The sequence below is a fragment of the Atractosteus spatula genome, chromosome 7 (genome assembly GCF_055471065.1).
Source record: "Atractosteus spatula isolate fAtrSpa1 chromosome 7, fAtrSpa1.hap1, whole genome shotgun sequence".
Classification (NCBI taxonomy): Eukaryota; Metazoa; Chordata; class Actinopteri; order Semionotiformes; family Lepisosteidae; genus Atractosteus; species Atractosteus spatula.
Genome location: NC_142712.1, coordinates 32,809,761 through 32,822,596, shown reverse-complemented (window position 1 = coordinate 32,822,596; position 12,836 = coordinate 32,809,761). Strand labels below are relative to the sequence as shown.

The following is a 12,836-nucleotide window of genomic DNA, read 5'->3' as shown; positions in this document are numbered from 1 at the left end:
GCTATATGTTTAATAGTTCATTAATTTTTTTCAGTCCCACTGCGATTTGCATGCTACCGATGCTTTAAAAACTGCAGTAAAAAATAATTTCAAGGAATAAAGGGGTGGGGGGTGCTCTTTACTCAATGTCTCGAGGCATCATACAAAGGTTTCATAACTGCTTCGTTTTAACACGGTTATTAGAAAAAAAGCATAAAGACAGAAAAAAACGGTACACAAATTAAGATGAAGTACAGAACCTCATCATCCCAAACCTTTTAACAGTTTTATCTGTTAAAAGTGACTGTACCACTTTGAGCATGCACAAGTGCCTGGATCCCTGTGTACACAGAAGAAGATAAAACGCTGATTACTATGGGTGGAAATTTCTATGAAACAAGGTCTTAAAGGTCATCCCTATCTCCAAGCAAAATGACATTACAAAATCTAAGAAGCACCAGTGTGTTGGGGTTATACTGTACATGCACTGTGTACTGCACTAAGCACAACAGCAAGGGCGTACCTGAAAGAATATTTTTAAAGGGATGGCGACAAAGAGACATCCTTAAAAGCAAGATAGAGAAGAGATTACTTCACTTTACTAAGTGAAAAGCTAAGGCTTTTTTGTAACTGCTGCCGTTAATTAATTATACAGGGCCACAGATTTAGTTTAGGTTGAGTGAGTAAAAGTTAATTAGCAGTACAATTTCAATAAATACATTAAAATGGGCAAATTCTTAAAGGAGACTCAGATCTCCACCTCTGTGTATCACTTTATGAATTAGTAAATACCCAAAGATGTTATTCTCTATGTCCTTCATTACTCAGTCTCTTCAGAGTTTCCTAACTTTACCTCTAGTTTATTTACCGCTGTTCTGAACAACTTTCAAAAAACCTGAGGGAGGATGCTGTGCTGTGCTGTGCAGTGCTGAAGCACTAGTACTCTTTCCTGTTGCATTATCCCTTGAGCTTCAGTCTAAATTGAAAAACCTTGGGATGATATTCGATTCTGGATTAACATTCGACCCACATGTGCAGCATACTGTCAAAACATCTTTTTTTCACCTCAGAGATATCGCTAGACTACGCCCTATGTTATCACTAACTGTGGCTGAAAAGCTGATCAACACATCTGTGTTTTCCCGAATTGACTACTGTAATGCTCTACTCGCTGGGGTCCGCTGGGGTCATCTAAATCTACATTGAACAAACTGCAGTATGTCCATTATTCGGCAGCCTGAATCTTGACCAGGTGTGGTGCAAGTGATCACATTACTCCTATCCTGGAGTCCTTGCACTGGCTTCCTGTCAAATTCCTTATGGACTTTAAAATCCTCATGCTCAGCTATAAGGCTCTGCATGGCTTGGCACCTCAGTACCTGTCTGAACTATTATTGCCCTACTCCCCACCTCGCAACCTTCGCTCTTCTAATTCTACTCTCCTTACTGTCCCCCAAGCCCGTCTACATTCTATGGGTGACAGGGCCTTCTCCTGTTATGCCCCCAAGCTCTGAAACTCTCTCCCCAAGGATATCAGAGAGTCACCTTCTCTAACCTCCTTCAAATCCAGACTCAAAACCTTCTTCTTTAGAAGAGCCTTTACTTAACTGGTTCCATTCTTCACCCCTCTGCTCCTACAATACTTAGTACCACCATCCACGGTCTCCTCTTTGTATTTGTAATTGTGTTTTATCTTTTGTATTCTTGTTATTTCTTGTTGTTGACATTCTGTAAAGCGGTTTGAGAAGCCACCTTTAAAGGCGCTATATAAAATAAAGTTTATCATTATTATTATTATTATTATTATCATCCCGGGTTCAACCCCTTTGAGAGGTTTTTCTTTGCAGGAAGAAGGATGATAGATAAAGGCAAAACAAGAAGAAGGAAGATTTAGCACCACCCACAAGAGGATATTCAGGAACATTTAAGAAATTCAATAACAATTGTGAATAACAGGTGGACTTTGTAAGCTGTAATCAGGTGCAAGGCACAGTGACTGTCCCATGTTCCTCTCCTCAGAATTCTCACGTTTTAACTAGACTAAAGAAATTGCAAGGCAACAACCGCTCAGAAAGGCTGAGTAGAGCGGATCAGACACTGGCTCTGCAGGTTTAAACCACGGACAACTGAACCGGTTTTTCAATTGGCAACGGCAGGTGAGAGAGATGCACAAGTGGGTACAGGAAGCATGGCTTGCCTAGTCCTCCCATCTGTGTTGCACCCTAGAGGGCGCTGGTCGTCGAGGCTGACCTTTGGGCCTCTGGATGCAGGTGTGCTGGTTGTCGCTCAGGAAGAAGCCCTCACGGCAGCGGCACTCGTAGCTCCCCATCATGTTGACACAGATCTGCTGGCAGCCGCCGTTTCCCTCGGAGCACTCATCCACATCTGTCACGACACACACAACAGCACCATCATGCATAGCGTGAACCCAGCAAGTGCCGGCTTAAAGGTGTTCTGTGATTGCATGCGAAAGATTCACACATCACATCTATGTGCCCGGTTACATTTGAAAATGAATGCAGGAATTGTTTCGCAGGCTAGAGGTAGAGGTATTTCTTTACTTTTATGCACCCAGATTCTTAGTGGTTCTTGGGTTTAAAACTGAGATGAGAACAAGAAACAAATCCACATCTACTGCACTTTGATTCTTTTTCAAATTCAAATTTCTTAGCCCTGTTCCTCGAATGACATTTTGTTCAATTCATGCAACTTCATCTGGGGACTTCTTTAGTTAGTTATAATGCTCACAGTCTATTCTTACAAACAAAATGAATCTGGTCATACCTACCGCAGGTTGGAAGACTATGTGCGTATATTTTAGGTTTTAAGGTTTAAAGTTTAAACCTGTTCAGCAGTTTATAAGACTGATTTAAAACTGATTAAAATGACACCTAAAAAAGGCAACATAGTGTATATTTCCAAAAACAGTTCCTACGCATATAAATTAAGAATTTATTGCAGGAGTACCCTATTGATGATTAACAGGCAAAGTGGGTGCATTAAGGAATAATTAACCCTTAAAATTAATGTCCACGCAGTTACTGTAGGTGCAACAGTCCAGCTTGCTGGTACACAATAACATCAATATAGAAACTCCCTATGGGTCTATCATAGAAAAAGTCAGACATTTAAAATGTTAAGGTGTGCTAGTATTGAAACTATGCTCCAGCCCTGAGTTGTTTAAGTAGGTGAAGCTTCACTGTGAAGCACTGTGGGACTCAGATGGTAAAATATAAACGCAGGTCATCACTGTGGCTGGCTGAGGAATGGCAGTGGAAAATCCATTAAATGTTGCCGAAGAAGGCTGAATGGTTGGAAGACTCATTTAAAGTTGCGACACAGATATTCTTCACTAATCATTTCCCCACATTTTGCCCTGAAAAATCTCTCCTGAAGAAAAACATTTCGTGTGTACTTGGCACAATGGAAAGAAAAGAGGATCATTAATTAAATAATAGGATATGAGTATGATATGATTATCTTTATGACTACAGTACAGACATGTTATATATTCTCTGATGTGGGTAAAGGTGAAGTTCAATAGATGTTTGGTAAAAGACTTCAATCATTAGGAACTGTATAAGAAAATGCTTGCGTTGCAAATTCCTCTTCAATTTTTGTAACCTGATCCATCCGAGCCAAAACAGATGTCAATACATGGCGTTGCTGAGCTTCCTTCAGCGCTTAGATTAAATGAGTTTTACCAGCATCCCACTTAAAGAAATACACATACTGTACAGTAACAGTGGAATCTTTCCACTGCTGTTTCCACAAAGCTTATTTTTATATCAGATATTATTTTTGAATTAAAAAATCGGAAAATAGTTTAAGCATGACTAGTTTCATTTCTTTCAGTTTTCTTTAAATTAATGTTTAATGAAGATACACTACTAAGAGTCAAAATTCACCTCCTCTTCTCACACCACGTACCATGAGCAACACCCACCTGGGATGCCAGTGTAGTGTTTTTCTCTTAAGATAAGATCACTTTATTGGCCAAATACAAATTCTTGTATTAGGAATTTTGTCTTTTTCACATACCCCAACTTGCTCTCCACGAGACACACAGACAGGGAGAGAAGCTTGGGGTCAGAGCGCAGGGTCAGCCATTTATATGGCGCCCCTGGAGCAGTTGGGGTTAAGGGCCTTGCCCAGGGGCCCAACGGAGTAGGATTCCTCTGCCGGCTGAGGGATACAAACCCGCAACCTTCCAGCCACAGGCGCAGATCCTTAGCCACAGAGCCACTGCACCGCCCTTTTCACTCAACGTTTGTCTTCATGCAGTAACACAATTTTATGGAATTTTTTTTACTCAGAAATTAATAAATTTTTAGTTTCTGCAGTTTAGCTTCAATAGTAAATTGTGACATTATTTGGTGTAATACATGGATGTGTTAATGATGTTAGTAATAAGGAGCATTCGACATTGACTCAATTAGTTTTTATTGGTAAATGTGATGGATTAGCTACTACACTTCTTATTAGTTGTTGAGATCACATTTCTGAGGATTTTGATCAATATGAATTAAATATTGCAAACTTACTAGGTTGGTTAATGCTGAACTCAGCTGTATTAGCAATAGTCATTGTGGTTACAAAAGCAGAAAACCTTAATTGTGACTTTGACTGCTGATACCAACAGTACACTGCAACACCTCATTGTGTCCAAGACATCCAAGACTACAAAGCAGTGTATATTGCAATGGAACACTCAAGTCTTCTTCAACTTAATTTAAGAGCATCTGAATCTGTATTTAGCACATTAGGACAGAACTAAAAGTGTTTTAAAGAATTTGAATAATCGCAAACCAAAACAGTTTTGTGAAATAATCTAATCCTATTATCACTAGAACCTATTCAGTTTTTTTTAATCTGGAAAAAACTGCAGATATACTTTTTTGACGTATGTTTGCTTGAGATGATTACAGTCTAAAACCTCATTCATAAATACAGACATACTGTCATAAACATCATAAATATGAAGACAAATTTACTATATAATTACGCAGAACTTGAGCTTTGCTGCACGTTTGTAAACAAAAACAAGGGCTAAGTGGAAAAATAATCTGGTATTTAATTACCTTTTTTACATCTAAAATTACAAATGTGCGTCTTAAAATCTTTGCACACAAGATGACCTAATATGTTTTCCTACGAGTCACTAAACTCAGGCCATTAGCTCTGGCCTCATCACAAGAATGTGGATACAGGTGCAAATTGGACTTTTTTGGCAAAAGACTTTTCCTCTTCCATTTGTAATTAGGCTAAATACTGTACATGTAACATTCTGAACAGCGGTATTCTGTTCATGTGGTACCCTGAGGTAACTCAAGCCCTAGATGGCTTACATACTGTATACACAACAATGAAGTAAAAACGCTTACTGCTTGGTTCAAAAACGGGAGTGTGGTACACAAACACTGTTGTCCTGTCTTTGTTCCACTGCACTCTCATGCAAACTCTTGCAACACGTTTTGCTGTTGGGTAAGGTAGTGCTTAAATGTTTCTTTAATTCCCAGCGAATTTCTTCCTTCAAACAAACTAACAAGACAAACATCCACAGATATTATAACATTAGTATTGCTCTTACTTTTGGCAATCATTTAAAAAGATCAAAGTTTCTGGGTTTCATTTTTCCAACCTTGCATTAATTAAAATGAAATGGGGGCAAGACACGATTCTTTATTAGTCTATTGTAATGGATGAACAGACAACACAGAAAAAAAGGCAGAACTGTCTGTATCTTGTTAGCCAGACTGTCTGCTATACCTGTGCACCTGTCACACTTACAGCACCTAATAAGGTGCCCTGACTTTGAGAACCTCAGCTCTCAGGAGCCTTTTTTTCTAATGACTGCCTAATTTTAGTGTCGTGTGATGGAAGTATTAATTGATGTCACCAGCAAGGGATTTATTCATGGATTGCACTTCACCTAGCGACAGGATGTGTCTCTGAATTTATGACAACACGCAAAACCTGAGACTTTCAGTAGCAGCTACCATCTTTGGTTCCGAGCGCTACTGTACATATTCAAAAAAAGGCAGATATATTGAATATACTGGGATATGTGTTGAGGTCTTTTATTGTGAGCATGTGACCACATTTTAAATCAATACTGATGTGGGAATTAAACCGTGCCTCCAGCATAAAATGTAAATGTTGCTTATGTTTTTAAACAGAAATAAAAGACTACATATTTTAAAATAAAGAGACAACACTTTAGGAGCTGAATTTGTATCTGCAAAACAAATCATGTCCTATGTACAAAAACATCACTTCAATTAAAAATTGCAAGAGAGATCTTGAAATCATCACACGACGTTTTGCACTGGCCTGACATAGACTTACTGTATGTGCTGGTGCATGAAGGAGAGCTTACAATGTTCATTTTTTTTTCATTCAAGTTACAAAAAATGCATCTGCATTATCACAAACTATACAATTAGAAGAAAATGTTAGAAGACTAAATATGAAGTTGCAATGAACTCAGGGTGAACTAAATGATTTCTCTTTGTGACTCGGAGCTCTGTCATTATTCAATATCACTCTCCTTTGTCTACCATATTATATAATCTGTACAGTGTCTCATGTATAAGGACTATAATGTACTAACTCCTATAATGAACCTCTGTGCCTCCTTCTCCCCCAAGCACAGTGAGCACAGACACACCGACAGGCCAGGGGGCTCTACACTCGCCCCAGTGGAACTCTATACTTCTCCTGGGCTCTCAGCATTAATAAGCTGCTGTATACATAGTGATTTTTTAATAAGCCGTCATGCGAAACTAATTTTCTGTCTGTTTGTCCAGTCCAGGAAGGCCGTAGGATTGGATTTCTTTTCTGGGGATTCTCAGCCCAATGGAATTAAAAATTGAAGCAAGAGGAAAAAAATTAACTAATAGAAGAAACCCCCCCCCACGCCACAAAAAAAACCAAACACTCATACATGCCCCCATTAGTGGAAGAAACAGCTAGATCATGCCAAGTAAAACTGGGGGCAGAGTGGAATGTCAACTCATGCGTTTCTAACCAGGTCAGTGGAAAAGTGACCCCCATCACTACACACCCTCTAAATGCACACACATTTTCAGTAATGTAGCTGTTCTCATAGCAGTTAACTAAAGCTTTTTGCTCTTGAAACTCAAGTCCAAACGGAATGTACTGGATGCCTTATTTTTTAAGCAAATGGCAGGCTATTCACATCCCAATCGCATCACGAATTGGACAGTTAAATATTAAAAGCATAAGCAGTTGACAGCGAAGGCAGGCCAGATCACTGCATTCAGTCTGGTGCTTTTGACTCGGCTGACATTGATTTTGGACTTATTGGACTGATGCAAGAAGAAAAACCTATGTTGTTTCCTTTTCTTGAGGAAATTTACATGATAAATTAGTCATTATTATACATAAGCAGCATCGTTATTCCAAACTTTGTACGGCCCAAACGCACGGTGGAAATGCCACGTTTCCCAACAACACTTCGATTCCTGTAATACAGTAAACATTTCAGCCTTTTGCATGAATTTCTGCATCGGTCCCTGCATATTACAGAAGACTACATTTTTGAGTTTCCTTCTGCTCCATTTAGTGCTCATTTTTTTTTGTCTCCTTCCATTTTTCCCTGCGAAAGAGCTGCTCATTTTAATTTGGCAGGCCTCTTTTATTACGGTCTCCACAAAATGCCAGCTCCTGCACATGCACACACAGCTTCTTCAAAATCCCACAGGAACGCTCCACAAACATGATATGTTCCAGCCCCTGCATCAATATAGGTCTCATTTCTCAATTCCTTCATCCCTCAAAACGAGGCGTCGCCTGTCAGTGGATCTATCCTGTTCAAATAGCTTCAATAATTGCCTGTGTTGTGTGCTGGGCAAGGCCAGCGTCCAAAGCAAATATTTCCAAACGGAAAAGGATTCTGGCATGGCTGAAGAAGTGCCCCTGTTGTTTGGACCTAAAAAGTTACTTTTTCTGGTGAAGGGAAAAATATCTTAATTAAGTTAAAAGCCTGCATGGGCTCTGAAAAAAAAACTAGACAGTTCTCGCCTCTCCCTTAAAAACATCAGAAAGAGAGAAATGAAGAGATTGGTTCTATTTGTGGATGCAATGTCTGCTGGTTTCTCAGATAGCCTCACTGTATATATAACATTTGGCCTTGTGCTGAGCTGAAGAGATGTGTAAACATGGTGGTTATGTTACAGTGTGTCCTCTCATGGATTTTGTGCTTACAGACACTTTTGTGGTGGAAGGGAGGAAGAGCAAGTCTCCATTCCTTAATCGCTGACCCAGCTGTCTTAACCTCCAGACCATTCCGATGAGGACTGGTTTCCCACTCAGAAACTTAACAGGACCCTAAACGCAGCCATAAAGAAGTACAGAATGAGTGATCTGCTCAGTGCATCAGCAAAGGTGATGAGGTAACCAGCACCTTGTGTGTTTGTGCTTTTCATTTCCTGAGTTTGTGAACATGCTTTTTAACAAGCAAGTAAATACATTTAATGACACACAAACATCGAACAGAGAACAGAGCCAGCAGGTAACCAGACATGACAGACGTACATCATCATTTCCTTTCCTTTACCTTGCATGAGGAGAACATTTTCAAAATTGAAGCAAGATTTTTAATTTTACCCTTTTTTTTTTACAGGATTACAGGAATTTCCATTTTCCTACAAAAACATTTATTGCTTTGAAAAAAATCCATAGCATCCTATTTATCTCTGCAGCTCCAGGCTTGATTTAGGTTTACATTAATGCTAATGCAAGTCAAAATGATAATTTCATGTAAATTAAATTGTAATTAAGGAATTAGAGCAACATCAATTCTAAGTATATGCAGGGACACAGGTAAAAGTTATGTTGCTGCATTTGCAACATGTTTAAACAGTTTGAAAGCTTAGCAAACATATTGTAAGCTAGCTCTATACTGTGAATTCTAACTCTATCAATTAAAAATGGACATTAAGCAGTATTGCTCCTATTAATTATATATCTGGACCAAGTAGATGCAGATGAGGATGGGGACAGGAACCAGTTGTCATTGGTGGTAAATGCTTCTGCAATGCCAGATAATATCAATCAGAGGTCAACCTTAATCTGAGGGACAGCAGAGGAAAAGGAAATATATTTTGTAAACATATTGTTTCTTACAGTGGTTAGGTGTAATGGTGCTTTAAAATTGTCTTATAATGCATCAGATTTCAAGTTTCCTGACAAAAGAATGCTGGAGTTCAAGCAGGTAGCTGCGTCAGCATGCGTAGACTGCAAAGGAACAAGTAAAGGTTTACTCCATGCTGAAACGAGAAGAAAAGAAACACAACGTTTTGGCTGTGGAGCCTTCTTCGGGTGACACATGAAATGAACCTTTACTTGTTTCCAAAAGAAGGTTGGGTCTAGCTTAGTTGCAAATTAGAAATAGCCATTTGCCATTCAGGAAAAAGGAAAACAGACGTTGTGGATGGAACACCTACCACATCTGTACCTGTGTGTTTCAAGCCTGATCAAACACTGACGTCCATGTGTTTTACTAAAGTCACTGCTGAATTCTGTCTCTCCCTAACTTGACTAGATGAACCCGTCATTCCAGCTTTAATTGACTTTGGGCTAGGAGCTGCAGTCAATCACCTCTCAATTCCAGATTAGATTAGCTTTTCATTTCCAGCCTCACATCGTGAAAAGCTAACCTTCTCTGTTCAGGTCAAGACAAAATGGAAGACAAGAAACCTGCTGCCTATTTCTACCAGTTGTATCACTGGGGCTATCCGAAACATTCTCAAAAACAACAGCTAGGGATGGAAAACTTACTTATTCTAAAGATGGTGTAGAAGGGTTGGAACAATCTTACTTACTGTAACATCTGCTTGTCATCCCCCTTTCTATTACCTCTAAACAGCTTCCATTTACTTTATGAAGCTATTTCCATCTCTTGTGAAAGTTATTTGGTTCTCTGACAGAAGCTGAGCACCACCAGTTCATAAATAGAGAACAAAACTCCAGCCTTAAAATTCAAATTAATTCAGAGATTTCATGTATTCTTTTTTAACATTCTTCCATTAACTGTTTATTTTACATCTTTTCATATCTAAAAACTTTTGGGTTTGCATAACATGCTTTGTAAAACTGTTGTTTCCAAGCATCTAATATTCATAATATTACCTAATAACATCATAATCTTACCTACAAATTCTTGATAATTCCCCTTCTGAGTTTACTAAATATTCAATCATCATACAAGTATAAACTATGGTGAACAAATTAACATAATGAAAAGAACATAGTAATACTTATGTCTAAAATGGACATCATTTCAGAGCTTCTTTGTGTTCACATGCAGAACATTTTTATTGTTCTGCTGAACTGTTTAATTTATTGTTTTATTGAACTGTATAGTACAAATTCAGTAAATACTTTAGCTCCCAATACCTTCTCCTCCATGCATTAATCCCAATGAAGTAAGTTGTCTGTACAACAAAAATAAACTACACTGAATTCAGAATACTGTACAGGGTTTAAGAAGCATGCATTGTGTATTGCATATCTGAAGCCAATATGCAACAAGTTTTTTTTCACAACAAAAATTTAGTAATACAATATGGGGATATTGTAATAATAAGATGCTTTACGTATTGTAGTACAAAAGATACCACAGCATACCACACTCCGGTGGTAAGGGCAGTGCTTTGTCTATGTCTGTGAATTACACTGCAAGTGTGTTCTTGCTTTCTTTCACTTCAATGGAGCAGAACAGCGACTTTTTCACAGTGTCAAATGAGTCTATGGTCCTTTTTAAAATTAACTAGGATTCCTACAATAGGGTTGTTGATTTCTCAACAGATAGCAAATGTGTAAAGGGCATTTACCAATTAATATGCTCGATAAAGACAGGATTCAGATGTTCTACTGAACACCTTACAAGAAAAAAGGAAACATCCCCTTTGCTTGTAGAACTCATAACTAAATCCAAGCACTCTCAGAGGTAAAAAATAGACAAGATACTAGCAGTGCTTTTCTCCCATTATTGCTGATTAGACCATCACCACCAAGATTTCAAATGTTTTATTCGTACTGGACTTCACTTGTATCTCTTGAATACTTGAATACATACACACATAATTATAATATGCAGATAAGTAACTCTTCTTAAAGGGTAGCTTATAGAAAATAGACAGTGCTGTTATAAGTTGAATAGCACATAAACTGATCTCACACTCTGCAGGGACATTAAAATGAGAATCCCAAACTGCAGAAATATCAAGCTTTCTTTCAACAGTTCTATACCTGCGGTATAGGATTTTGCAAGAACATGTATGAAACCTTTGAGCACTAAGGGATACTGTATTTGGTTTTTGAGTTGCAAATATATTATTTTTATACAAGGCTGCTCATTGAAAACAACAGTAGTCTACTCTTTACTTGTTTACTTGTTTACTTGTTATGCCACTAAAAAGATACATGGCCAATTTATAGCTTCAGAATTTAAATTTACCCTGATGTGCCAGTCGGCCCCATATTGTACTCCTTCAGTTTCTAATGACTGTAATTAGTTTTAGCAGTAGCCCATTTACAGGAGACCTGTCACACAGTCATATGATGTTTAGAATAGTGTTCTTTAACAATGCCTTCCTAATCACAGCTCATGTCAAATTACAGCATGCTGTCACCCCCAAACAATGAGTACCACTTGCCAGCCATTAGGACAAGAAAGGTTATGTCTTTAGAAGGTTCAAAGCTATTATTTAAAGTATCAGAAATTGCAGCTTTTAGTGTGACACTGTTGTTTAAAGAAAAAGGTGCAACCTATTAGTGATAAAACAAGAAAAAACAACACCAAATAAAATGGAATTAAAATGACTATCAGACAGGCTTCACTGTTGGACAGGTAGATTTTTTTGTGTGAACTTTACGATGTCACCTTTTAAGTACAGAGTTATGTTAAAATCTTATTTTGTGCACGTTGGCACATTTCTTTGAGAAACTGATTATTCTCTCAGATTATATTATAAATTCCATCTAGAAACCAGATCTAATTTAACATATTTACTGATAATATTAATCACCATAATTAACACTCAATAACCAAAAGGTTTAAAGATTTTTTTCTTTTTGTATTCGTTACTGAACTATGGGGATTTGTACAAAATAACATACCAAGAAACATCTCTGATAGCTTTATTTTTAAGACTGGAAACAGCAACACACATTGACTATGTGACTACGAAAAACTGTCACTCTACCAAACTCTAACACTTTAGCTAAAGAAATACCCATTTTCTGACTTGATATATCTGGGAGGCATTAAAAATGCAACAAATGCATACTGGAACCAACAGCATCTGATGCATTTCGAATGCCTCTCACTATATATGTAACAGAGCTCAAGCATTGATTAAGATGAAGTTATTCCTGGGGTTGTGCAGATATGTATTTTAAATATAATAACACTCAGTTGAATATGTCATGTTGTGGGAAACACCTGTCAAAATAACAAAATAACAGATTAAACAGGCAATGTTTAGCACTTTTGCACAATTCAGACTTTTCAGTGAGCTTAATTAGTAAAGCCTGTGCTGATTACCAATCGGATGTATCTGATTAACTCTGAGCTGACTAATGTGCCTAGAAGTCTGGAGTGGCTTAGGGCTCTAGGAAGCTGGAGCTGCATGTGAAACTAAGCTGTGGGCATGGTTTGTGTGGTAAGAAAAGGTAGTCATTATCTCAGTTAAGACATCACGATCAAAAGTCCAGACCCTTTCAAATTCACCATTTCTTGCCAAAGCACATCTTAACACCAGCAAAAGCGGAAACACACAGAAATACAGACTAAGGACACAACCAGCCCCACCCAGGAGTTCTGCTCT

The 12,836-nt window shown here is 38.1% G+C and overlaps 1 protein-coding gene across 1 annotated transcript in view; it reads right to left on the bottom strand.

Annotated features, from left to right (window-relative positions):
* scube3 (signal peptide, CUB domain, EGF-like 3) overlaps nt 1-12,836 on the bottom strand; it is a 116,939-nt gene that overhangs the window by 69,897 nt on the left and 34,206 nt on the right. The window contains exon 4 of the mRNA XM_088920999.1: nt 2,230-2,364. Coding sequence (XP_088777125.1) covers nt 2,230-2,364 — 135 coding nt within the window. The remainder of the gene's footprint in view (nt 1-2,229; nt 2,365-12,836) is intronic.